The following is a 27,379-nucleotide window of genomic DNA, read 5'->3' as shown; positions in this document are numbered from 1 at the left end:
TACCTTTGTGAACTGGGCCCACAGTGCTAGATTTTATAGTGTTTCTCAAATGAGACCACCTTCCCTGTCATAACATTCTGCATGCACTGATACCAATTCATCACCTATGGGATGCATCCCTGGATTATGGACTGTTAATTCCCAATATTTTTATAGTATTGAAAAGAACAAAATAATAGGTACTCTTCCATCCCTCACATAGATATTGAGAATAACTAACAATCTGCTTGAAACAGGAGTGTTTCACATTGGAAAACAGAGAGGGTGATTTGTGTAAATGGAATTATGAAGGCAGTTGCCTTCTGTAGCAAAATAACAACCATCTTACAAAGGTTGCATTTAAAAGCTGATTAATTTTCAGCAAAGGAATTCGACTTGCAAAATGATCATATTCTCTGGAGCATTTACTAACCGATTAGTGACAAACACTGTGCAACACTTTCAAAATGTAACAAGCCATAAAAGCCTAATTTAACTTTTCGATGTCTGCACTGTGATTTTTTTTAAGGGCTTGATGATATTTTACTGGTTGAAGAAGAACATTTATATGGTTTCACAAAGGACAATTTCAAATGAGATTGCTTCCGGATCCTTGACACCTGTGTATATATATATATGGTATTTTTATAGCGCTTACCTAGCCAAAAGGCAGCAGAGCTTTGTACGTGGTTAAAGACAAGCATGAAGTCAACTAATAATAGAAGAGGAAGCTGGGAGGCTGTCTTTGGTTCTCTGGGAATGAGTTCCTTCAGGGTGAAGTTGATGTCCAGGGTGAATGCAAGTGACTTGGCGTTCAGTGAAAGTTGGGGGGCCATCAAGATTCATGACATTGAGTCAGGTTTGTAATCTGTCTTGCTTGTTGTTCTTGACAAATAACAGGAATTCTGTCTTGGTTGAGTTGAGCTTCAGATAGGTGCTGGACATCAATATTTGGATGAAATGCAAGCAGTATTTGCATTAGAGGCATTGGATGTCTGAAGCAGAGGAGACTTTCAAGGAGATTTGTGCTTCATTGGTATATTGGTGAAACTGGATGCTGTTAATTGTGAGCAGCTGCAACAACAAGGTGTTGTATGGAATGTTTGAATGAATCTCAGCCACTGGCAATTGCTCTGGCATTCAAACCCTTTGTATTTTTCCCACCATGCCACACCACACAGAGGCCTGCTTTATGCGAATCAGTACAGGCTCTGCTCCCCATGTGAACAGTCCATCCTGAACAGTCAGGCTTGGCCCTCTCAGGAGGGGACCACAAGCAATCGCAGACAAGTTTCACCCAACTTAGTGCTTATCAGTTAAGTGTAGCTTGAGTCCAGTGATCACGGGACCCATGTCTGGGCATACCCCTCACATTTAGGGTGTTAGCCATCTGTGAGAAGAGCACGTAGAAACACATATAATGGTTAAAGATCATGGAGTATGGAGCCCTGGGGAACACCATAAGTGTTAGGGGTCTTTTGTGACCTGAAGGTGCCCATGTGAGCAAACACGTGTTGGTTGTAAAAGTAGGAGGAGAAGCAGTGAAGGACATTGCTGGTGAATTCCATTCAAAACTCCAGGGTGCATCTGAGGGTGGAATGGTTGAATGTCAAAGGCAGCTGAAAGGTCCAGCAATGTCAGGAGGCAGGAGTATTCTGCCTCTGGGGATAAGATGGCATTGTCTGCGATGTGTAAATTAGCAGTCTCCAAGCTACAGCATGATCTAAAGCAGACTACCTGTCACCCTAAAAAGCTTTCACCTAAACTACATTCTTTCTGCTCTTCAGGAGAAGAGTAGTAACTATCCTTACTGCTTAACTTTCCTTCCCCATTCTCCATCTGATGGAAGGCTACCAGCCTCTGTCTCCAAACCCTCCTCTAGTGGGTCTCCTCTTCCTACGTCCGATTATCGTTTTTCATTTATGATTTCTGTAAAACATCTATGGATTCAGTTTCAAGCTGTTTCCTATCCACTTGCAGGCCTCCTCCTCAGCAGAGTTGCGATTTATTTGCTCAAAGTAATTAAACCTTCAAAAAGAGATATATCCTCATAGAAATAGTTTAGTAGTACCTGGTTTCTTTATTTATCATAATATAAGAATTGAGGCCACTTTCTTCCACCACTTTAAAATGCAAATATTAGACAAGTTAGTGCAATTTCAACTCAAGAGACTGTTTATCTTGGTTCTAATCTGCTAGGGCTACCTGAGTTGACTAAATGTAATACAGGTTCCAATAGCAGGAGGGGTTAATTTGCTCTCCAATTCAGTCTAGCATCACTACCTTGTTATTTCACCACATTCTAAAGCCAATAGTTGCTTGGGAACTTGTGGGAGAGTGTTTTGCTTTCCTTCTCTTATCTTATGACCGAGCTGACAAAACTTCTCTGGAATGCACTTCTTAGTTTAAAGAAGACATTTATTGTTATTATTACTTCACCACGAGGTTCCTGAAAGACGAGATTAGTAGGTTGGAAGCACATGTTTAAAAGTAGTCGCAGCAATGAAAGCAAAATATATCAAAGTACTTCTTAGTTGCAATGTACCCAGAAAATACATGTGATTATATTATAGCATAACTTCAAAGCAAAGCATAAAAGTAAAAATTGCATCACCGTAGGGCCTATCACTCTGCTTCTTCTTTCTAATGCCTGCAAGTTGATGACTCCGGTTCAACTGCGAGAAAGAGATTTTCCACACAAACGGGAGACAGGCAACTGACGTTCGTTCCTGCCTGAAGTCCTGGAAGAAGATCCTCTCTTGCTGCTGCCCAGGGCCATCGTTCCAAAAATGTGCCCCCTCCTCTCAGACTCGGGAAAGGAAAACAAGCCTTTGGAGACTGGCCAGATCTCCTAGACCCCTCCTCTTCCCAAGGCTGAGAAGAAAGGAAAACACCAAATGTACACTCTCTTATCAGCTGGGGTTTGGTGTGAATTCAATTAGAAAAACACAGTTTGGTCTATCATGTGGAAAAAAACAGCTTGGAAAAACACAGCTCATCTGCAATGTCTCAACTGCAATGTCAAACTCCACATTAAAGCCAATAGGCAGCTAACCTAAATACCAAATGGAATGTCTAATGCCATGTTAAAGCCAATAGGCAGCTGACCTACATACCAAATGTAATGTCTAATGCCATATTAAAGCCAATAGGCAGCTACCCTACATACCAAATTTAATGTGCTACTGGTGAACATTGAGCAACTAATATGCGCAGTGGTGAAACACAAAGTCATTGGTCAAACACAATTAATAGCATAACAGAGAGGAGGATCACATTGGTTTTACTTTGAAGATATTTGATGGTGTTGATACTTGAACTTAGTTTTAGTTACTTCAAAGATATTGGATGACATGTTGATATTTGAACTTTCATGCACCTTTTAAAATTTCCTAATTTTCCACTAAGCAGACTAAGTCCATTGAACCTTGTCACATCTATTATACTCTTGGGTTTTGCGATTGACTTTCAGACTTCAATAAAGAAGCTGTTTATAGAGAAGATGAAGGATACAAAAATAGAGATTACAAATTTACTGTATATATTCTCTGTAGGAAGTGAGGCCAGGATATTTAGCCTGCTTTGCTTTTCTGCTTTTCAGTTTAGGAAACCTAAATGTCTGTCAGTTGCAAAACATTCAAAGAAAAGCACTGAAATGAATTTCGTCTTTAATGGTACAATCATGTTGAACTTAGAATTCAGAGGAAACTTACTGGGTGTCTCATCATGTGACATCTGACATGGGCTGTCCAGTATGTAGCACCACATGTAAGTAAGTCTTCAAAGAATTCATAGTCTCCTACCCTCTGAGTAGCTTCTAATTTCCCTGGCTGAGATAGGCCTAATAAAGGATGAATATATCAGCCCTTGGCATGGTTTCCCCGGTCTTTTTGGCTTCTAACCTCCTGTTTTTGATCCTGTGCTGAATTTTGGTTTTGCTGGCTTTAGGACTCTGGGCACTTTACCACTGCTGACCAGTGCTAACATGCAAGTCCTCCCTGTCTAAATGGTATTGTTGATTTGTTTGTTCATGCTTGGCATATTTGATTTACCCGTTAGTTCCTAGTAAAGTGCATCAGCTGTGCCCAAGGCCAGCAAATCAAATGCTATTAATGTGCCTGCAGCACTGATTGTGCCACCCACATAAGTAGCCCTGCAAACATATCTCAAGCCTGCCATTGCAGTGCCAGTGAGTGCAGTTTTAAACAGCCATTTCAACCTGGCAAGTACACCCACTTGCTAGGCCCAAACCTTCCCTTTTACAACATGTAAGTCACCACTCAAGTAGGCCCAAGGCAGCCTCATGGGCAGGGTGCAGTGTATTTAAAAGATAGGGTATGTACTGGTGTGCTTTACATGTCCTAATAGTGAAATAATGCTCAATTTGGTTTTCATTAGTGCAAGACCTATCTCTCCTGTAGGGTAACATGGGGATTGCCTTGAAATATCTTTTAAATGTAATTTCCCATAGAGAGCAGATAGAGACCTGGAGTTTGGTGTCTCTGAGTTCACAATTTAAAAAAATAATCTTTTAGTTAAGTTAGTTTTTAAGTTGGCATTTTCTTGCTTAACCATTTAGTGCCTCTGCCATACTGGGGAATACACATCTGGGTCAGAATGACAGTTGGGCTGTTTGTGAATTCACTCTAGACAATCACACAAAGGGAGCTGAGGTGTGCTCTGAATAGCCTGATGGGTCTTCCTGAGCTTGAGTGGTGGGATGAACTGACACGTGCACCTGAATAAGGATGTGCCAGCCCTTACACAAAGCAGTCTCCAGCCCACTGGAGTGTGTCTCGGGTCAGGGCAGGATAAGGCAGGGTCTTGTAGAAAGACTTTTCTTTGAAGTTTGCCTACATCATAGTCAGAAATGGGTATAAGTATTGGATCTTTGACCCCACAAAGTTAGAACACCTCTGGACTGAGGACGTTCTGCCAGGAAGAGGAGCTGGATGCAGTAGGAGGGACTGCCACTCCGTCTGTTGCTTTGTTGTGCCGGCCTGCTGCTAGCTGCTTCTTTCCTGGGAGTGAAAGGACTGGACTTTTCTTTCCACATCCTACTTTCCAAGGTTCTCCAAGGGCTTGAACTGAGCTTTCCTCCTGTTAAGAGGTCTCAGGGACATCAAAGACTTACCTGCCTGTGCCTGGGCTCTTCTGCGGAGACTCCTGGCTTGCCAAGTGGTGTCAACTCCAGTCCCTGAGCCCTTGGAACTGTAGGCTGGTGACCTGAAGGAGAAAATCCAGGCACTTATGCGCCATGGCAGAAAAATCGACACAGTGCCTGTCCTGCGGTTGGAGAATTGACGCAGCACACCTCTTGTGGCTGCAAAATTGACAGTGCACCTGTTTCCCCACAGCTCCATAAACACAGCGCGTCTGGATTTTCCACCCATTGCCTCCAGGGTGTCAATTTCTCATCGACCCCACACCTCAGTAAGGAACTGAAGCTGTATTTCCAGAAATCAACGTGTTGCCTTTCCTGCTAGGAAAGAATCAACAAATCACCTCCCCTGCCAGTAAGAAACTGACGCATCGCCTCTCCTGTGAGGAAAGAATCGAAACATCACCTCTCCTGCGCAATAAGGAAACTAAGCATCCCGGGTTCTTTGTTCTAAAAAGATGCAACCATTCATTCCTATGGATTAAGACTCATTGAAACCTTTAAAAAGTGATATCTTTACATGTGTATGTTAGATTTTTGTCATTATTGTCTTGTTTTATTCAGATAAATATTGGCTATTTTTCTACACTGGTGTGGAGTCCTTTTGTAGTGTTTTCAGTGTGCTACTATGTGTGTGTGCGTCCCAATACTTTGCACTTCGACTCACAGACAAGCCTGACTGGTTATGCCAAGCTACCAAGGGGGTGAGCGGGGTTATTTTAGTTGTGTGGCTCCCTTACCCTGACTAGAGTGAGGGTCACTACTTGGACAGGGTACAAACCACTGCCAACTAGAGATGCAATTTCTAACAGTTTTCTTCTACTGTTGAAAATGACAAAGGTGTTGGTTGTCTGCTATGTCTAGTATTTCATTCCTAACCACCAAGGACCAGCAGCTCAATGGTGATGGTTGATTGTTGTGATAATGCTGTCAAAAGGGGCCCCAACATCATATTATAAGTCATAATATTATAATCAACTACACAGTGTTAAAATTGATGTAGGCAAATCACAACACAGAACTACTTGGTCCACTAAAAGAAAACATTTATAGGGCACTTATCTGGTAGGTACAAGACTAAAGCCCCGGATTCTGTTGATGAGACAGTTCCATATATATTTTTGTGTTTTGCCATTATAACTCCTTGCAGGCACTTTGCAACACTAATCTGACACTATTTCCTGAACACTGTATGTTCTAGCTGCCCACATGCCATGGAAATGGAATGGGGACCGGTAGTCGATTGGTAATTAGAAAAACAGATGTAACTTACAAATAGGGAATTTGGCCACCAATACTCACACTGATTTGCAAAGAATTGGGCCCTTCAGCCTGGATAGTCTGCAGATAAATTGATTTCCCAACTTATTGGATTCTTGGGTTGGAAACCAGCTCTGTAAATAAACCCACCAAATGTGCTTACAGACAGATGTAGCAGTTAGCAGAACTGCTGTATAACTTTCTGATCTTTATAATTATCTCATAAACACTGTCTGAGGTAGTCCATCAGAAAGCAACAGGTTTCTGGGAGCACTTGTTGCTACCTTGAGCCTGTGTATTTTAGTCATTGTCCTCTTCTTGATAACAAAGAAAGTTTCTTTGCTTGGTCAAAGACCATTACTTAACTTTTAGTCCTGTGTGTTCATGCTGGATCGGTCTTTGAGAACCAGGGTACTATGGGTGCATCTGGATAAGCTCATGGCCTTCATTGAGAGTGCTTGGGCTATAGGTAATCAGAATATTTGTGCCTCAGCAAGGGCCAGGTGGTCTAGCTGTCTTAGTTGGTTTGATGTGAATCCCATTCAGATTGCTTAGAGGAATCTCGAATGCTTCCTTTATGGACTATTTCAGGATAGCTACCAACGTGAAAACATTAGGACTGCCTTCTAAAAGGACAATATGTGGATCAACATTGTAATGTTGTGAGACAAATCATGTACTTCCCTTGTGTACCAGGTAGAAGAAAATCCTAGGATTTTTGGAGGACAGTTCATTGTAAACATTTCCTCAGCCAGCATACAACCACTCCATTGGATTATCCACATCATTTAGCACTTCATTGAGAAATCAAAGAATTGCCTTCCAATTTAATCTAGCATCTCCTGTCTCTAAATTATACTCTAAATCTTGAGGGCAGTATCTTTGGGAGGTAAAGAAAGCAATACCTTTGTAACAGTTCATAAATCTTCCTTGCACAGTGTCTTCAGTCTCCATGGCCAGACAGTTTAGGTGGGTGACCGGTGAGACAGAAAAAGTACTTCTCACTTTGAATTGCCATCCGTTACAGGTATTTTGTGTGAAGATTCAGGCTTGCGGACTGTTTGTGCCACAGCAAATCCATTTTAGTTTTCCAGAGACCAAATGTGATTTTCATTGGAAAAAAATCTCTCTCGCCATGCACTTATATTAATCTTAGCAGCATATACTAGTACTGAAAAATACAGCAGCAACATGGTAGCTTGAGCTACAAAGGTAGAAGGGATGATGTAAAGTTCAAACTGGTCCTGAGCTTCAGCTTGTTACAGATGTGTTCTATAGCTCAGTTGAGTTAAATTTAGGTGATAACTGGTCAGATGAAAGGTTTGAATTTACAATCTTACACCACATGTGAAAGTATTGCAACATGGAGATTTTCCATGGGTACCTGAATGAAAGTCACAATTTGATTAACAAAATCGTGATTTAAGATTTGATTTGGCATGAAACAGTGATGAAGTTAGATTTTTAATCATTTAGCTAACTTCTTTCTTTGGTGTCTTAAGTTGAAGGCCAACTGTCTCTGCTTCAGTTCTTCATTATCTAATGTGCAGGTGCTGTTTCCTAGCCATGTCGAAGTCTAACCTGTTTCCCAAACTGAGGTTGTAGGTTGCTAATAAGAGCTGCTTAGGGTGACTATTGTAGATGGAATACACTATTACTACTTCAGCTAAGTATGGAATACCTGCAACTGTTGTCTTTTTTGTATGCACCATGGCTTTAACAACAATTTTATCTGATGTTGAATTCTATAGCTTTTTAAATTAAACTTTCTAATGTAAAAACACCATCAACTTACATGTATGCCATCCCAGTTGTAAAATTGCTTAGATATTTGATGTAACATTCTATGCAATATTTTTCACTGAAATTGTTTTGTGTTTATAGCTGGTCTACCAGTAAAAACAGATATCGCACCTGGACCGTCAAGACTCTGCTCTGGAGCAAGGCGTTCCTTCTTTTGTAGGATGAAATGTAATAGGCCATCTGTGAAAGTAGAAGACAAAGACTTCTCTTCCAGCTGTTCAAAGAAGAAAGGTAATATAGTTTCATTCTCTAAAACCTATAAACATCAATTCTACAAACGTACTAATAGAGGTACTATTTTAGGACACAGTTATCTAACATTTTTAGGCATTTTATCCACAAGAAAACGAAGCTGAATTTGAAGAATTATATTTGGCAATTGACTCTTAGCTTGTGTAACAAGTAAAAAAAAAGAATGTTTAGTAATTCTCTTTGATTTTGTATTTATGGAACAGCGTTACAGTTCTGTTTCAGATTTTCCATATCCACTATCCGGAAAATTAGGTTAAAGAGTATTTCTACTTAAGTACTAGGAAAACATAATATTACATGCGCCATTTCAAAAAAGTAATTCTACAATTTCATTTCTTTCATACTCCAAGTTAGTCGTCTAGGATTTAGGGCTATGCCTCAATTTACAAAAACAGAAATGTGTGTTGCTTGAGAAACTCCTTGTGTGCATTCTGTTTCCTTTCTGCTGTTACAGCCTGTCTTGCTCTGTCTCAGGTTCTGTTTTATGTCCATCGATCAGAAAGGACAAGAGCATCCTTTGAGGTTTTTGTGACTGAGCTGAAGGTAGACAATGTCTCCTCCACTTAATACATAAAAAAATTTCCACCACGTTATGCTGACTATAGCCTTACAGCCCACTGTACCTGACTATACCTGCCATTAATCGTCAGCTCAAGCGTTACAGAGCCGAGCCTAAGGCGAGGGCTTTGAACAAGGGAGCTGGACTTTAATGCTGCTATAGCTGGCTACGGAGGACTATGAGAAAATTTCGCCACTAGAGGGCAGAAAGTTCTAATAAATAAATAAATTTAAAAACGGCCTCACGGAGCGCGAGGGGATTGATTGAAATCCCCTCAGGCTTCGTGAGACCGAAAACATTGGAATGTTGGAGCTCTGGGCTTCTACCGGACATTAGAAGCCCGGAGCCCTCCATTGTTTTCAATTAAGCTCCCAACATTCCAATTTTTAAATTATATTTACATTACAGTACTGTATCAAAGGATTTCCTCAGTTTCGGTTTACATATATTTATGCTATCATTCAAACCACAAACTTAATTCCAGTGAGAATTCTCTACTATGTTTATACCAGATTGTATTGGTGTACACCAGTGGTACCAGTGGTGCACTATATTAGATAAGAACTCTGCATTTTAATGGCAGCATCATCCAGCTGCTCACTTGTTGACTCAAGACACACTAAAGTATGTGGATCCTTGCCTATGGCATTGGTGGAATGAGTGGCACACGTGTGCTTTGATTTGCATGGTGATAGGAATGAGATGGGTTTAACTGAAAGACAAATTATAACATAGAAATTACATTGAAAGATCAGGCCTGTACAGGTCTGCACCTGGAAATTCATTAAAAAACATATAGTGAAGCACAGGTGATATTAGGGATCTTACACTAAAGAGGTGTATTTAAAAGAAATACCCATTTGAAATCAATGGGTAGAACAGCTACACAAGAAACAGAGCCTTTGTGATGATTAGAACGTAACAGAAATATGTGGACTGGGAAGTAGCTTGATTATAGTTTAGTTCCTCTCTATGCAAATCTATGAATTTGAAGTTTGGTAAAAAGGTTCACTGTTATGTGATTTTTACTTTTTTCTTAATTTAAAGTAAGTAGGATTATGATGTGAAGACTGCACGTACAAGAATCCACTGTGGTCTCAGTGGGAACCAGAAGCTGAGTACTATATAGGTTGAAGCTGCCTTATTGGAATACAATCACCCTATCACTTCTCACTGTCAATTTGTAGGATTTTTTAATACTTATCTAAGCCCATTTGGTAATAAGTTGTGGCTACGTCAATAACACTAATGTTTATTAGATTCATTACAAATGCAGTTCAGCTTTGCATTTATTAATATCTACTTTTGACACTGCATGTCATAGTGCACCGTTGGCTTTGCAGGAGATTGAGATAATTTTCAAGCACTTTTTAAAGCCTTGGTTGACAAATATGAGGAATGGTCGAGAGTTCAATGGTAACTGAAAACATACCACTTTTGGATGAAACTAAGTAAGCTGAATTTCCTCAGTCATGCCCAATAACTCAACAACGAGCTCAACACAAAACAGGGATGGGAGCACATTGCCTGGCATACCATCACACTATTCGGCAAGATTCTCCTTTGAGTTAGTGGGCTGACAAGCTCATTGCGATACACCTGTGCTCTGGTTGTGGTACAGAAACCTGAGGAGAGAGGGCAGCATTGCAAGCACCGAAAATGTAATGTGTTACTCTCTAATAACGAATGTAAAATATCCTGAAACACATGTCTAGAAATACCCAACCCTTTGCTGCACCACCATTGGTGAATGCTAAAGACTTTATACTAAAGTGAGTTTTACCATGCACTGTATTTATCACAGTGCATGTGGGTGAATTGTGCGCTGGTAATCTGGGCAGTGTGCTCCCTGTCCCCTTCTATATTTCATGGCATACTTGGACACTGTTTCAAATAGAAAGGTCAACCATTACCCAACATCTTTCCATTTAAAAAAGATACTGTCGCGCTTAGACTTTTTTGTTTCATTGGGTTCCTAGCCGTTGTGCTTTACCCAAAATGAAGCAAAAAACTTTTATTTTTTTACCCCTGGATGTATTTTTCTCTGAAAGATTTCTCTGTCTTTCTTACTACTTCTTTACGTTCTAAGTGACAAAAGTGATAAATGGTCTGTTTTTTCTGTTGCCAAAAAAGAGAGCACCATCTCTTGCTGCTTTGGTTGTGTGAATCCTATCCACCCTGACTGCATTGCACTTTTGTTTAACTGTATTACTTTTCATTACTCAATGTTATGTTCTCCACTCACTAGTGCAGTTGTTGTGATACCAGGCAAAGAAAAGGTAGGTAATAAGAGACCCGTACATTTTAAAGGTCGGTTAATGTTGGCTCAAAATTGTGAAGTGTCTAGGCAAAGACTGTGTTTGCACAGCCAACCATTTAGAAAGAATTCCTAAAGGGAATGGTAACCAGTTTGGTCGGATATTTGTCCAAGCAGAAGATCTAGGATTCAGTCGGAATGCAAGTTTCCTAATACTCAATCGGAAAAAGACCTCTGGTTGCAGATTCCTTACCATAGAATGTCCCACTAGTGTCAGTCTGGTCCGGACCTTGTTCTCGAGCAGTACCCCTGCACGCCTTTGGTGGCAGTGATCGGCTCCATGTCTGTCATCGGCATCGCCCACGCTAGAAATGACATTGCAGTTCCTATATAGGTGCCACCCAGGCGTGCGAATCCAAAGAAAGAGCTACCCCTCAGTCACTTTTTGACTGGTCTTTTTTTTCAACTTTATCAAACTACTTCTGGTGCATCAAGGGACATCTTCACGTAAGACCAGGTTCAAGCCATGAGGATCCTGCTATTGGGCAATGTCCATGATTGATCCGCACCTCATGTGCCTTTAGTGTTAGGAGCATGACCACGACCTGAAGTAGTACTCCAAGTGCCGGTCCATGAAACCAAAGGCTTTGAGGGAGGGAGGGAGGGAGGGTCCCTAAAGCTGATGGCAGGCGAGTGCTCAGTTTCGCCTAAGTTCCGATCTCGGTCGAGAGGAAGATCTCGGGATCAGTCACGGACCCCCTCCCTCTCCAAGTCCGCTGGATTTTTGAGTAATTTGAGGCATAAGAAAAAGTTTAAAAAAAAAGGTGAAACGTTCTTCGACCTTACCACATCCGTTGGCCGATGAGACCAGGGAACATTGTTTATCAAGGTCTCCATCTGCAGAGCCTGTGTTTGGGCCGACTTGGCGCTTCTTAGAGTTTCTGAGAGCCAGAGTGACTCCTGCCCAACTTAGAGTTTTGTGAGCATGCACTTCATTTTTGGGCAGTCAGACTCTGCTGGCGTTCCTTTGGGCCCTGCGAAGTCAGAAGGGGCCCCTTGGTATTCCGCGCCAGCAGCTTCAGCCTCAGCTCCAAGGGGCACCCAGAGATCCAGTCACTGATTTGAATCTGTGCCAGCCGTACCATTTTGACCCTCCCAGATGCTGGTTCTGGCATTGACATTCTTCGCCCTTTGGCGGCACTGCCCCCATCCTCATTGCCTACTCTAACACAGAGCCGGAGGGGCGTTGTACGAAGCAGACTCCAGCACCAGTAGGGGCCTTGCCCCCTATGTCGGATCCTGTGCCTTATTACTATAGCCAAGGTTACGGTAAGAAAGGGGAGGGATCACAGCACCCTTTAAAATACCAGCTCCAAGACCCTCTGGACTGGCGTGCAGACCTTCCTGAAACCTGTGACTGGATACCTAGATACTGGCAAACTCTTCCCCCCCCCCCCATCTCCCGTGGCTACCGAGGAGGGAGCTTCAAACTTAATGATGGTGCGGAGAGCAGCTGATATCCTGGACCTTGAACTCCCTTCAGTGGCAGTCAGGACTAACCTGACAGAGATGCTTCAGCTTGGGGCTTCATCCTCTGAACCCCTGCTTCCCTTTAATGAAACCCTTACAGGTGTTGGTCTGGGTACCAAGTCCAAACCAGCAACGGGGCTCCTGTGATCAGGACTATAGCCCTCCGCCATTGTCCTGCACTGGGTGACCTAGGGATCCTGACACAACACTCCAACCCCGGGTGTGTTTTCTTCATCACCGCTGAATGGGGAATCCAAGAGGCTGGACACACTTGGGAAGAAGGTGTTTCCTTCCACCAGCCTGGCATTGCGGTCCTTGAGCACTGCATGCCTTTTGGGCCATTATTCCCACACGCTGTGTGATATGGTTGCGCAAGTGCTTTTTGCCTCTTTTGCGGCTGTGGAAGGGGCACCCAGCTACATCCATTTCACTTCAGCCACCATGCTGGCCACGCTCCCCAGCCCCTGCGTTGCTGGGGACGTGGGCTCCAACGCCTTTGTGGATAAGGGAGCCAGAGGTCTGACCAGTCCACCACCCCCCATACCCCGCAGAAGCCTCCAAGCCTTCCTAGTCTGATTCATCCCCATCAAGGACCAGTCGGAGGCAGGATCCACCATCACATGCTCCGCTGGTCGTCCATCACATCAGACAGGTGGGATTCGCGATTTGCAGGTAGTTCGAAGGAGCTACACCCTCCCTTTTGAGACTACCCCTCCATCCATGCAACTGTCCTACTATTGAATGACAGAGGATCACTTGCCACTTTTCTGAGAGGAAGTTATGGCTCTCTTGGCCAAGGGAGCCATAGAGAGGGTCCCTGCGCTAGAAGTTGGTTGTGGTTTTTATTCCGGCCACTTTCGGGTGCCCAAAAAGGACACGGGCCTCCGCCTTATCCTAGATCCTTGGTCCCTCAATCTCTTTCTTAAGAAGGAGAAGTTCAAAATGCTCACTCTGGCTCAGGTTCTATCTGCCCTGGACTCAGGAGACTGGATGGTAGTGTTGAGCTTGCAGGACTCTTACTTCATATTCCCTCCCTGTCTGCCCACAGAAATTACTTGTAGGTTACAAGCACTTTCAGTTCCCCATGCTCCTCTTTGGCCTTACCAGCACCCATCAGGTGTTCACCAAGGTGATGACGGTGGTTGCAGCTCACCTGCGCAGATCAGGGGTTTCAGTATTCCCCTATCTCAATGACTGTCAGTTGAAGATGGGCTCTCCCCTGGCTGTCGTCTCCCACTTCCAGACTGTGGTGGGCCTCCTGCATTCACTGGGGGTCACTATAAACATGCCAAAAGTCCCTCTCAGAGTCTCCCTTTCATCTGAGTTGTTCTGGGCACAGTACAGTTTTGGGCTTATCCTCCTGAGTGGTGAGTCCAGGATATTCAGGCTATGATACCGATGTTTCAGTCTCTATACTGGATTTCGGTGAGAATGACTCTGAGGCTGCGGGCCTCATGGCCTCTTACATCATGCTGGTGATACATGACATATGGCTTATGCGAGCTCTGCAGTGGGATCTAGAGTTCCAGTGTTGGTTAGATCTGTTTGCCTCTGCAGAGAATGCACAATGTCAGCAGTACTGCATATTGAAGTTTCCAAGGAGACAATCACTCTGCAACGCTTTTTGTCTCGAGTGGAACTCTGGCCTACTGTATGCCTTCTGTCCATATCACTTTTGCCCAGAGTTCTCAAAAAGATCAAGAACGACTGGGCCCAGGTAATCCTTGTGGCTCCGGAGTGGGCACGAAGAGTCTGGTATTCCGAGGTATTGAGCATGGCCATGGATCCTCCAGTCAGACTCCCCCTTTGGGAGAATCTTCTGTCTCAGCAGCTGGGGAGGGTTCTCCACCCAAACCTGACCAGACTCTGCCTTCTTACATGGAGATTGAGCGGTGGCAGTTGACTGCTTTTGATCTTCAGACCTGTAATGTTATCTTGCCAGCCAGGGATCCCTTTACCAAAATGGTGTACTCCTGTCGAAGAGATTTGTGGCATGGTGCACAGACAAGTCTGTTGATGGTGCACAGAGAAGTCCGTTGACTCCCTTTCTGCCCCTTTCTCTGAGATCCTGTTGTGTATCCTTTCTCTGGCCCAGCAGGGCACTGCTATGGTCACTTTAGAAGGTTACTTATCTGCTATCACTGTGTTTTTGAAGTGACCTGATCAACCTTCCTAGTTTAAATACTCCTATATTTCCTCCATCCTCTTTCATTATGCCCAAATAGGATTTGAATATGCTTCCAGTATTTCTGATGTGCGCTCCTTTTGTACATCTCCACAATTGGCTTCTCAGGCTTCGAACATTAAAAATAGCCTTCCTTGTGGCCATTACATCTGCCCGCAGGGTGAGTGAGTTGCAGGCATTGTCATCTAAGCTGCTTCATCTTTCCATCTGTTAAAGTGATACTTCGCACTAGGGATTCCTTTTTGCCAAAAAGTGGTCATGTACTTTCATGTAGGCCAATCCATCACCTTACCTACTTTTTACCCACCCCACAACCTTCTAAGGAAGAGGAGAGACTCCACCACCTACACCCAAAAAGAGCATTGGAATTTTACCTTGATCTTACGAAAAAGTTCTGGGTGGATGATCAACTCTTTGTAGGTTATGTGGGTGTGAAGAAAGGTCCCCAGTGCAGAAGAGAACCATCTCCAGATTGGTCGGTCTCTGCATTAAAATGTGGTACGCACCGGCTAAGAAAAACCCCTTGAGGGTTTTGCTTGCTCACTCTAACAGAGCCAAAGCTGCGACCACTGCGTTAGCATGCGGAGTTTCAGTCGTTGACATTTGTCAGGCAGCATCGTGGGCATCTCTGCACACGTTTACCAAACACTGTTGCCTGGACAGTCAGGTCCATAGTGATGGGCACCATGCTGTTTGGTCCTGTAAGACTTTGTAGTATGATCTTAGTTTATAGACCCACCTCGGGGATGGTATTGCTTGGGTATATATTCAAAGGTAAGGAATCTGCAAATAGAAGTTTCTATCAGAAGGACAAGTTACTTACCATCGGTAATGCCTTTTATGGTAGAGACAATACCTAGTTGCAGATTCCTACCAACCCACTAATCCTTCCCATTCTGCAAATTGATTTCTAGGGACAGAGACTCCCTTTCAGGGTCTTACTTTTGATGCACTAGTGGCCTTTGTTCCTTATGGCTCTGCACTTCTGGGGTGGAAAGTCATGAAAAGAAATGGAGGTCAGCATTCCGGGGTGGCACCTATACAGTACCTGCGACGTCATATCCGGCACAGACGACACCGACAGCAGACACCTAGCCAATCGATGTCACCTAGGGTACTGCTGGAGAAAGATCTCTGGATCCAGACTGATGCCTGGGAAAATTTTAAGGTAAGGAATCTGCAACTAGATATTGTCTCTTACAGATAAAGCATTGCCGAAGGTAAATAACTTGTCCGTCATGGCCCCTGTGTTTTTGATACCTAGCCATGTGATATAGATCCCATTGTGAAGAAAATCTCACTTACCCACATATCACTTGCCACAGACTTCTTTGAATGTGAAGGCACTGGAGAGCAATTATGTCTGCTCTAAATCATATGTAAAACTTTATGGAGTCAACAGAATCAATTTTCTCTTATATGTTCATGTGATTGGGTCAGAGATTTGGTCTATTCCCCTGTTCCTGGCAAAGCTAAGCTTGCAATACTCTGAACAAGTGCTTCACAGCCCCAAGGTCCAATCTCCTCGTCCTCAAAACTGAGCTACGTTCACTGACATCCTTCAAACACACAGGGGAGCTGCAGGCACACAGACTTTGATGCCCTCCCCACCTTCTGCCTCCCACCACCTGCCTCACTGGCCCCAGCATCCATTTGCTTAGAGCAGGTGGTTAATGGAAGCGTATTTACTCTGCACTGGGAACAACTCATGCAGATTTGGTGTATTAAAATCCATACAGTATTCCAGAAAATATACTTGTGATAGCCAGATTTTAGATGGGTGTACTATCAGGAGATGTTTTGTTAGATGTATACTTCTGCCTGCTGTCAAAAGTTTTGTGAGGAAAAACTCAGAGTTGGCTCCATATCTTCTTCGAAGGCATTGAAAAAAGGGATCTCAAGTCATTGCACATGGAAGGGTGTGATATGGCTTTGGTGACATCACCAGACACCACTTATGCCATCAATGTGAACCCAGTGACCCCCTACTGGCAGCGTAAGAACTTTGAAGTTTCCAGATCCAGTCTTATTACTGGCAATGTTCTACAGGTGAGGAATCTGCAGGTAGATAGAATATTCACCAGAAGGATCATAATTATTAGTAAGTATTTTTTACTTCTGGCCACATGGTGGCCCTGCATATAAATCACTCCACTTTTTAATAGGGGCCTAAATTTAGACTAGAAGTATGAAACCAAGTAAAATAGAACAGTTTGTATTCGGAGTTACAGCACCATTGCTTCTTTTTGTCCATTTTATTTTCTTATAGCTCACAATGATAGTCAATGGTTTCTAGGTATCCCGAATTAACTTTAGCTCCAACCAAAGCTATCCTACACTACTATACTTGCCTTGCAATGGAATCAAATAAATCCATCCATATAACTCTCCTTAAAATATGAGATTGTTTTAAAGTATATTAGCCTTGCAAAAGATTCACACGGGTTGCTCTCTGGTGATCAATGCCCCAGACACCTTCCTGACCCTCAGAGAGTCTTAGGTTCATGACCTGAATCCCCTGGAGGAAGATGACTGGAGAGGTGTGTTGGCTTCTCCTTGGGAGGCAGACATCGCTTCCCAGTGCTACCTCATTCATCTGGGCTATCTCCACTGGATTTATTACACTAGGAAGAGGTTGTGGAGGAAGGGTCCTAGTGCATCTGCCAGTTGATTGCACCGTCAGAATGAGGAGGGCACTTTGTGCATACAGTCTGTCAGTGTACAGTTCTCACTCCCTTCTGGAGTTAGGTATTTGACTGCTTAGAGTGAATGCTGGGCATGTCCCTGCTACGGTCTCCAAGGTGCGCCTTATTGCACATCTCAGATGGAATAGATGGGAATAGATACCGCCGAACACTCTTGTTGTTGGGCCTTACTGTTACTAAATGTGACATTGCTAGGACCTGGAAGGAGCCTCTGGTCCCCTCCTTGGAGACCTGGAGGAAGGGTGTGGACTTCTGTTTGGGCCTAGCATGTCCTGTTTACATCGATAGAGGCTTTCCTAAAAAAATACTACAAAATACTAAAACATTTAGGAGTGCTAGGGTGCAGTGGTGGCTCATCCGTATGGGCGGAGGAGCGTCGCCTCGCCACCAGCAGTGGCATCTGCAAAACCTTTTAAACATAACAATAATAAAGTATGCTTATAATTGTTTTGTTTAAAACTGAGCGGGCCACGGGGGTAACATGTACTGGGGGGAGTGCTCAGCACTCCCCCTCAGAGCACATGTGTGTTTGGCCGGCCGTCTCAGGCCGGCCAAACACACATGCTCTGTAGGCTGTCTCCAGCTTGACAACACCCGGGCTGGAGAGAGCCTGCACAGGCTCTCAGTCTGCCTGGGAGCACCCTGGTTGGGTGCTCCTAGAAAGTCCTGACGCTGCTTGGTGCAGCTTCAGGATTGGCCACAGGGCAGGTTGGGAGACTGTGCCTTCGTCACGCCAGCAAGGAAGAAGAACACGGCGCGGGAAAGCACGGAACAGGTTGGTGTGTTTTTTCATTTTTTTAAATTTAATTAAATTACATTTTAGCCCCAACCCCCACACACCCCCCACCCCTGCTTGTCACCTCCCCGCCCTGCCCCTTCCGTGGCCTGCGAGCCGCTACTGCTAGGCTGACTACCTGGGATACAGTCGGAACCATGTCCTCAGTTGGGGGATGTTTGGAGGTCGAAATCAGAATGTTTGTATCTTAAATGCTGTTCTGAGCAGGGGAGGATGAGGGGGCTGAGAGAGGTGATGCACACTTCCTCTTTTCTTTCTTCACCGACTTGCTTAGAAGGGATACTTTGTTAATATTTTGCTTTTTTGGGGGGTTTATTGATGGCTATCAGTTAAACTGTCAGGCAAGCTAGCCCTGCTATTTTGGTCATTTCTCTGATGTGTCTATTGCTGGTTCATGATTTCTAATGCACCGCCTTTTCTTACAAAATGTAATCAAAGAAAGTCTTGGAAAAACATTCACCTGGGTCAACAACACCACTTGTAGAGCAAATAAATCTTTGATGGCTTTGAACAGACCGCCCACCCTCACCCTGAATTGGCTCAAGTCAAAAAATAAATCAAGTCAGGTGACATTGTCCTATGTTCTTCATCCATGTACAATGTTATTATATATAACTTATGCTTGATATTTTATGTATTTATAAAACAGTACTATTATATGATTAAAAACAAGGTTTCACCTGCTTCAGTCCCAGATATTTTAACTTTCTCCCCGTAGAAATCAGCCCACTTTCTAAAGTGTTTGCTTTTAGTAAAGTCTTCAGGAGCTAGCTGTTTTCAGCCAATCAGTTCAAATAATTTTTCTTGACGTTTGTTCAAGTCCGCTGTCTCCAAATGTGACTGACTCTGACTAATGAGAGGAGGGTGAGCTAACAAGTTAACATTAGAGAGCCGAGCCAGGGGGTCTGGCTAAGATCTTAGAGCGTGTGCACGAGATGAGCCCTGAAATAGTTTGCTATGTGAATGGTAGACCAAACATCACATAAAATATGATTGTCTCTTCAAAATGCAAAACAGTTTACTTTTTTAACACGTGGAAGCTTTGACACCAATAGCGCAAACTTGACCCAAAGGCACATAAGCACCGGTTACATTACAAAAGATTACCATTCATTGTTTATAGGAATTGAATAATTAGGTAATTTGCCCAGAATCACAGGATGTTGAGCTGCGTGGAGACTCGAACTGGGTTTCTTAGGTCCAAAGTTTACAGCTCTGGCCCTAACGCCACATCCACGTCACTGGAAGGAAGGAAGGGAGGCACATGAAGGTTCGTCTCGTTGTGGGCTCGAGGTTGGAACAAGACCTTGAGATGAGCCAGAGCTAGGCCTCAATCTCGAGGCTGGCTCTAGCTTGCAGTTGCTCGCCCACTTGTGTGGCTAAATGTTGAGATGTGAAGCACCAGCAAGCCTATAGCCCCCTCCCCAGGTGTTTAGCAAAATAAGCAGCTTCCTCTTTAAGTACTTTCTGGAACCTGGCGGTATTTTGGATATTTAACTCTGTTCCCCTGTGAAGGACTCGTTTGTTCCTTCAGTTGGGTCTACATTAGGGTGACCACCCGTCTGTAAATTTCACGGACTGTCTGTAATTTCGCCCTGCTGTCCGTTGTCTGTAATGAAAGCCTTAACGGACGGCATTTGTCTGTTATTTTAGCCTTTCACCTAAAGGGCAACAGAGGCAGGGCGAAATTATGGGCAGATCAGTTTCCCCAGCTGGACTGAAAGGCTGGGAGTCTCCTGTGCTCTGAGGGAGGGGCAGACAGATAAGAATCAGACGTTCTTGACAGGGGGTCTCCTTCCCTAAAGACATGCAAATGTGCCCGACTGGTAAATCTGCAAATACAAAGGGGCTTGAAAACCTTCATTGACTTTACTAAAAGGAGTCACTTGAAGTTTTCTGGTGGCAAAGATATTTCTTTTAGAGAGGTATTGTAATGGTGTTCCAAGGTGAGCTGTCGAGTGTGTGGTTATAATGTAGTGTTATACATTTTTTTAGTACTAGGTATAAACTGGGTATTATTCAAATCTGTATTTGAGAAGCACTTTTTTTTTTTATCTAACCAAAATGTATTTGCGCATTTTGTAGCAGCCTTTATTATGATGTAATTGTATTTTTCACAGTTCTTTCAGGTACCTCAGTACCTCATAGTACTAAAAAACATTGGCAAAGCCAATAGGTCTCATCTACGAAAGAGTTATTGGCTTTGCTAATGTGTTTTAGCCATTAGCCATGTTATACACCAGAGTAGCTGCTGTTCAGCATGGCTTAAAGTTAGTGGCATAATCGTGTGGGGTGGAGTAGAGTGGCATAGAAGCACTTGCGTAGAGCCCAGTGGTGCAAAGTACAGTGCAGTGGGGTACAGTGCAGTTGTTTAGAGTGCGTTAGCGTAGAGTGCAGTCGTTCAGAGTGCAGTGGCATGGAGTGGCGTGGGACAGAGTAGAGTGGCATAGAGTGCAGTGGAGTAGAGTGGCATACAATGGAGTAGCATACAATGGAGTAGCAGAGAGAGCAGTAGAGTAGAGTGGTACAGTGGCATAGATTGCAGAGTAGACTCATGTTGCAGGGAGTGCAGTGGCATAGTGTAGAGTGGTGCAGAGTAGAGCAAAGTGCTGTTGAGTGATGCAGAGTAGAGTGGCATAGAGTGCAGTAGTACATAGTACATTGGTGTATAGTACAGTGGTGGAGAGTGCAACGCTGCAGAGTAGAGTGTCAGTGCAGTGATGTAGAGTGGAGTAGAGTGGCACAGAGAGCAGTGGCGTAGAATACAGTGGTACAGAGTAGAGGGCAGTTGCGTACAGTGCAGTTGTTTAGAGTGCATTGGTGCAAAGTGCAGTGGCATAGAGTGGCAAAGGGTAAAGTTACATAGAGTGCAGTGGAGTAGTGTGGCATACAATAGAGTGCAGTAATGCAGAGTGGTGCAGTGTCATAGAGTGCAGAGTAGACTCATGTGGCATAGAGTGCAGTGGTGTAGAGTGGTGCAGAGTGGAGTATTGTAGAGTATAGTGCCTAGAGTGCAGTGGCATAGACTAGAATGGTGTAGAGTGCAGATTTGCAGAGTAGAGTGTCAGTGCAGTGGTGTAGAGTGGTACAGAGAACAGTGGCATAGAGTACAGTGGTGCAGAGTAAAGGGCAGTGGCATACAGTGCAGCTGTTTAGAGTGCACTGGTGTGGAGTGCAGTTGCATAGAGTGGCATTGGGCAGAGTAGAGTTGCATAGAATGCATTGGAATAGAGTATATTGGTGCAGAGTGCAGTAGTACAGAGGAGAGTGGTGTAGAGTATAGTGGCGGCCAGTGCAGTGTTGCAGAGTGTCAGCTTGCAGTGGTGTAGAGTGCATTGAACTAGAGTGCAGTGGTCAGAGTGGTATAGAGTACAGTGGCGTAGAATAGATTGTTTCACAATAGAGTGCAGTGGCATAGAGTAGAGAGGTGCAGGGTAGAGTGCAGTGGCATAGAATTCAGTGGCACAGAGTGCAGTGGCATAAAGTAGATTATTTCACAGTAGAGTGAGGTGGCCTAGAATGGAGAGGTACAGGGTAGAGTGGAGTTGCATAAAGTGGCCTAGAGGGTGATGGCATAGAGTAAAGTAGTGTAGAGTGCCGTGGCATAGAGTGCAGAGGTGCAGAGTAGATTATAGTGATGTACAGTGTAGTGATGTAGAGTGCAGGGGCATAGAGTTGAGTGTTACAGAGTAAAGTGCATCAGCATAGAGTGTATTAGCTTAGAGTGCAGTGGCGTACAGTGCAGTGTTGCAGAGTGGCAGAGAGTGGAGTTGTGCGGATTAGATTGGTGTTGCCTAGACGGGAGTGGTATGGTGTGCAGACGAGCAGAGGGAAGTGGTGTAGAGAGGCGTAAAGTGCAGTGGCATAGAGTAGAGTGGTACAGAGTAGAGAGGCATAGTGTGAAGTAGCATAGAGTGCAGTGGCATAATGTGGAGTGGTTCCGAATGGAGAAGAGTGCAGTGGCATGGAGTGGAGTAAAGTAGAGTGATACAGAGTAGGGTGCAGTGGCGTGTAGTGGTGCAGATCAGAGTGGAGTGCAGTATGGATGGTATGCCAACACACTGCCATTACAGACAACACATTTTTGATTGAAATGACCATTACATTTGCACAGATATACAGTTTTTCAAATCAAACTATACTGTGCACAGATGATGATGTGTGGAAATTGCATCACCTAATGCAATGATTTGTTTTAATCATGTAAAGATATTTGTTTCCAGCACAGTTTAGAATTAACAAAAATGTGCTTGATTTGTACTTCTAATTCTGATATATTCTGAGGTTTATTTAAATGTTGTCATGTAATAGAAAAAACTCCTTCCTAACCCCAGTATCCAGCTAGATTGTCGTATAAATCCTCTCACTTTGAAGTCAGAGAAAGGAAAGTAAACTCTAAGTTCCCACCGAAGACAGAGCCTGACATTTGACTTTGTTCTTTGAATGCACAGCAAATATGACAAGATAAGAACAAAATTTACAGGCCTGTTTACAGAAAGGGAGCACTCTGCAGGATCCTGTAAATAAGGTTTTAGCAAGGGAAGGGACCAATTCAAGCTGCATAGCCTAAAACAAATAAAGCCAGCAAATTGAAAGCAACAAATTGTGAGTTACAAACCACAAGGCCAATGGCAAGCAATGGGCAGAATGCATTCACAAGGAAGCACTATGAATTTACTTAAAGTGACAGCTGTGGGATACTTTGTGGGAAAAGTCCGGTATTTTAGTCCATATCTTGCAGAGGTTTGGCCACATGAATCACCCAGGTAGTATGACGAGAAGACCTGGAGTGGTTTCCATGTTGCAGGATAGGTCTGTACACCCATTCTATCAGATGGCCACCATTTCCTATGACACAGAGCTTCTGGCACACCTCTTGTAGGGTTAGTGCTAGGTGGCAGGTTGAAATAGGGCATTTAGGGGGTCATTCTGACCTCGGCGGTAAAAGGCTCTTACCGCCGGTTAGAAGACCGCCATTCTACCGCCGCGGCCGCGGTAAACCGCCACGGTCATTCTGACCCACAACTGCCAAGCCGCCAAAAACCCGACATCCACGGAAGGCCACCTCATCAGCGGGCGGCGATAAACTGGAGATGACCAAACCTCCACCGCCACGCCAACACAAACACGCCCATGCCATTACGACCCTCGAATCCACGCGGCGGTCTATCAACCGCGGTAATCCATTGGCGGTACACACCGCCGCGGTCAAAAAACACACCCAGCTCCAAAACACAGCCACATTGGACAATTTGAAAGACACACACGTGATACACATACAAACAACACTCCCACACATCCAAGCAACTATAAAACACACACCCACATCACCCACAAACCCCCACTACTAGAAAATCGGAGAGAAGGCGAGAGACAGAGAGAGAGAGCACAGCAATCGATAAGCCCAACACACACAGGAACCCAACATCATCAGCCACACCACATCTACGCACACATCACCACACACCACCACGCACATCACCACAAACACCACCCAACACCTCATCCACACCACCCCATGGCACCCCAAAGACACCCCAGGTTTTCGGACCAAGAACTCAGGGTCATGGTGGAGGAAATTATAAGGGTAGAGCCCCAGCTCTTCGGCACACAGGTGCAACACACCACAATAGCCAGGAAGGCGGAGCTATGGCAAAGGATCGTCGACAGGGTCAACGCTGTGGGACAGCATCCCAGAAATCGGGAAGACATCCGAAAGCGCTGGAACGACCTACGGGGGAAGGTACGGTCGATGGTCTCAAGACACAACATCGCTGTGCAGAAGACTGGTGGCGGACCACCACCCACTCCACCCGAATTCACAGCATGGGAGCAAGAGGTCTTGAACATCCTGCATCCTGCGGGCCTCGCTGGAGTAGGCGGAGGAATGGACTCTGGTAAGTCTAATCTCAACTACTCCCCTCCTCCCCCCAACCACCAGCATGCCAACCCACACCCCCACCCTCACCCCCAACCCCCCAGCACACATCCTCCCTGCCAATGTCTCACCAGCACAACCCACCCAACCCAAAACAAAACCCTGAATGCCAACCCAAACCATCGACACCCATCACCTATGCATGCCCACTGCACATACCCATCCCCCCCCACAAACCACCCTCACAACTCCTCCCACAAGGGAATGCCAGCACTGGGGGACAAGGGCACCCACAAATCGCACACCATGGAACACACAGAAGCATTAACCATACTCTTTCACCCCTGCAGGGCCCGAACGCCAACACACCGCCACGGAGGGTCCAGATATGTCCATCCCACCCCCAGAACAGGCCCCCAGTGAGGACAGCAGCTCTGTCGACCTAGAACCTGATGACCAGCCCGGACCATCGGGGACCTCTGGACAGTCGGTTCCCCACACACAGACACAGGCCACACCAGACCTGACCCCCTCTGGGAATATCAGCACAGCTCCCACCCAGCGGGCCCATGCCTCTGTCTCCAGGACAGGTCAATCAGCGGTGTGTCCGCCACTACAGGGCACCCAGGCTGACCCAACACCCCAACAACAACAGGGACCTGGGGGCAGTGGTAGTGGGCACACCGTCCAGGGGACAGAGGCCCGGGGAAACAGGGCAACTGGGAGGGCTGCTGTGCGACAGGGGGGGGAGGACAGGCCCAGGGAACCGACTCTCCAAGAGGCCCTCACCACCATCATGGGAGCATACCACCGCTCCCAGGAGACGATGGCGACGGTACTGGCCAGGTTCCAGGAGATCCAGGCACAGCAGGAGGAACAGTACTTGGGGTACAGAGAGGAGCTCAGGAACATCGTCCTGGCCCTGAACCAAATAGTCAACACATTGCGGGACCATGTGGCACCCCAAAGGGCCACTGTCACCAGCCTGGACCAGGAACAGCCTATCACCTCCGCCGGCGCTAGTGGACAGGAGGCCCCCACACAACGACTGGCCACCAGAACCCCACCTCCTGCTGAAGATCAACCACCCCGCAAGAGGAACCTGAGATAACAAAGGAAGACAGAGTAGGATGCCAAGACCCCCGCCAGCATAAAATACCCCCTGATGTCATTCCACTGTCCCACATTGTCACCCTGTCAAACCTTGAACTGCCCCTGCTCCATCCTTCCACAGGCATATGGACAATTCACCTGTGCGACTGAGAACTGGACTCTGCCATGGACATTACTCCACCCCCACCCATCACCGTTTTACTTTCATGGACCTATATGTAGCACTTTAAATAAATCACTAATTGCACTTAAAACACTCAGGACTCTGCTTGTATTCTTAACAAATGTATTACACATAACGGTTCAAAAATGTTCAGTTACATTGTGATGACAACATACCAATGTCAATGTGCTTTACTCCATGGGAAACAAAGCAGAAGTCACGCAGTGGGTCATACAGCTCTGAAAAGGGAAGGGAAAGTCACAAGTCAGTTGAAAGGAACTGGGGGGGAACACAGAAAGTAGAGATGCAGGAGGCCTGAAGTAAATGTAAAATGGCGTGGGGGATTCTTACCCGTGTGCTACTGAAAATACTGTTGTATGACTGTGTCCCTGTTGTCTGTGTCGTCCCCGTCGTCTTCCTCCTCGTCACTCTCCACAGGCTCCACAGCTGCTACAACACCACCATCTGGACCATCCTCCTGCAGGAAAGGCACCTGGCGTCGCAATGCAAGATTGAAGCCACGATGATCTGGCACACCTTCTTTGGTGAGTACATTAGGGATCCCCCTGTCATATGCAGGCACCTAAACCTGGCCTTCAGGAGGCCGAAGGTCCTTTCTATGACCCTCCTAGATCGCCCATGGGCCTCATTGTACCGTTCCTCTGCCCTGGTCCGGGGATTCCTCACTGGGGTCAGTAGCCACGGCAGGTTGGGGTAACCAGAGTCACCTATTAGCCACACACGTTGTCTCTGTAGCTGTTCCATCACATATGGGATGCTGCTATTTCGCATAACATACGCGTCATGCACTGACCCAGGGAACTTGGCATTCACATGGGAGATGTACTGGTCAGCCAAACAGACCACCTGCACATTCATAGAATGGTAATTCTTCCTGTTTCTGTACACCTGCTCGTCGTCTTTTGGGGGTACTAAGGCCACATGGGTCCCATCAATGGCACCAATGATGTTGGGGATATGTCCAAGGGCATAGAAATCACCCTTCACAGTGGCCAAATCCCCCTCCTCAGGGAAAACAATGAAGCTTTGCATGTATTTCTTCAGGGCAGACAACACCCTGGCCAAAATCTTAGAAAACATAGGCTGTGACATCCCTGATGACATGGCCACTGTAGTCTGAAAAGACCCACTTGCCAAAAAATGGAGGACTGACAGAACCTGCACCAGAGGGGGAATTCCTGTGGGTTGGCGGATGGGGGACATCAGGGCTGGCTCCAGCTGGGCACACAGTTCATGTATAGTGGCTCGGTCAAGTCGGTATTGAAGTATTATATGACGTTCCTCCATTGTCGACAGGTCCACCAGCGGTCGGTACACGCGAGGATTCATCCTTCTCCTCGCAAGTCCCAGCGGACGGTGCCTAGGAAGGACAACATAGAGTACAGTCAAGCAACACACAGGTACGTAACTACAGCTTGCACAGTACACGAATCGCTATGCATTGAATGGATTGTATGAGTGGCAATGCAAGGCCTAGGCCTGTGTGACGCAGTAGAAATTAAGCCATGTGGGCCCTTGAAATGGCGGCTGCCTGACCTGAGAAGTGTGACAGTGGGATGTGAGGTCAATGCGCTGGCGTGACACACCGTGGCGGTAGGCGGTCGAAGACCGCGGCGCCAAGCCGCATTGGTTAACATTGAACCCTATGGGTTTCAGGAGCCAATGACGATGTGCGCCGGCGGTCGCGGTACGCACCGCGGCGGTACGCACCGCGGCG

At 45.3% G+C, this 27,379-nt stretch overlaps 1 protein-coding gene across 5 annotated transcripts in view; it reads left to right on the top strand.

Moving 5' to 3' along the window:
* BMAL1 (basic helix-loop-helix ARNT like 1) overlaps positions 1-27,379 on the top strand; it is a 573,964-nt gene that overhangs the window by 386,898 nt on the left and 159,687 nt on the right. For all 5 annotated transcript variants that reach the window (XM_069223570.1, XM_069223574.1, XM_069223572.1 and 2 more), the window contains one exon: positions 8,285-8,434. In XM_069223570.1, coding sequence (XP_069079671.1) covers positions 8,285-8,434 — 150 coding nt within the window. The remainder of the gene's footprint in view (positions 1-8,284; positions 8,435-27,379) is intronic.

This window comes from Pleurodeles waltl, chromosome 3_1 (assembly GCF_031143425.1).
Source record: "Pleurodeles waltl isolate 20211129_DDA chromosome 3_1, aPleWal1.hap1.20221129, whole genome shotgun sequence".
Lineage (NCBI taxonomy): Eukaryota > Metazoa > Chordata > Amphibia > Caudata > Salamandridae > Pleurodeles > Pleurodeles waltl.
The sequence above is the reverse complement of the archived record's forward strand: the minus strand, read 5'-3'. Positions and strand labels throughout refer to the sequence as shown.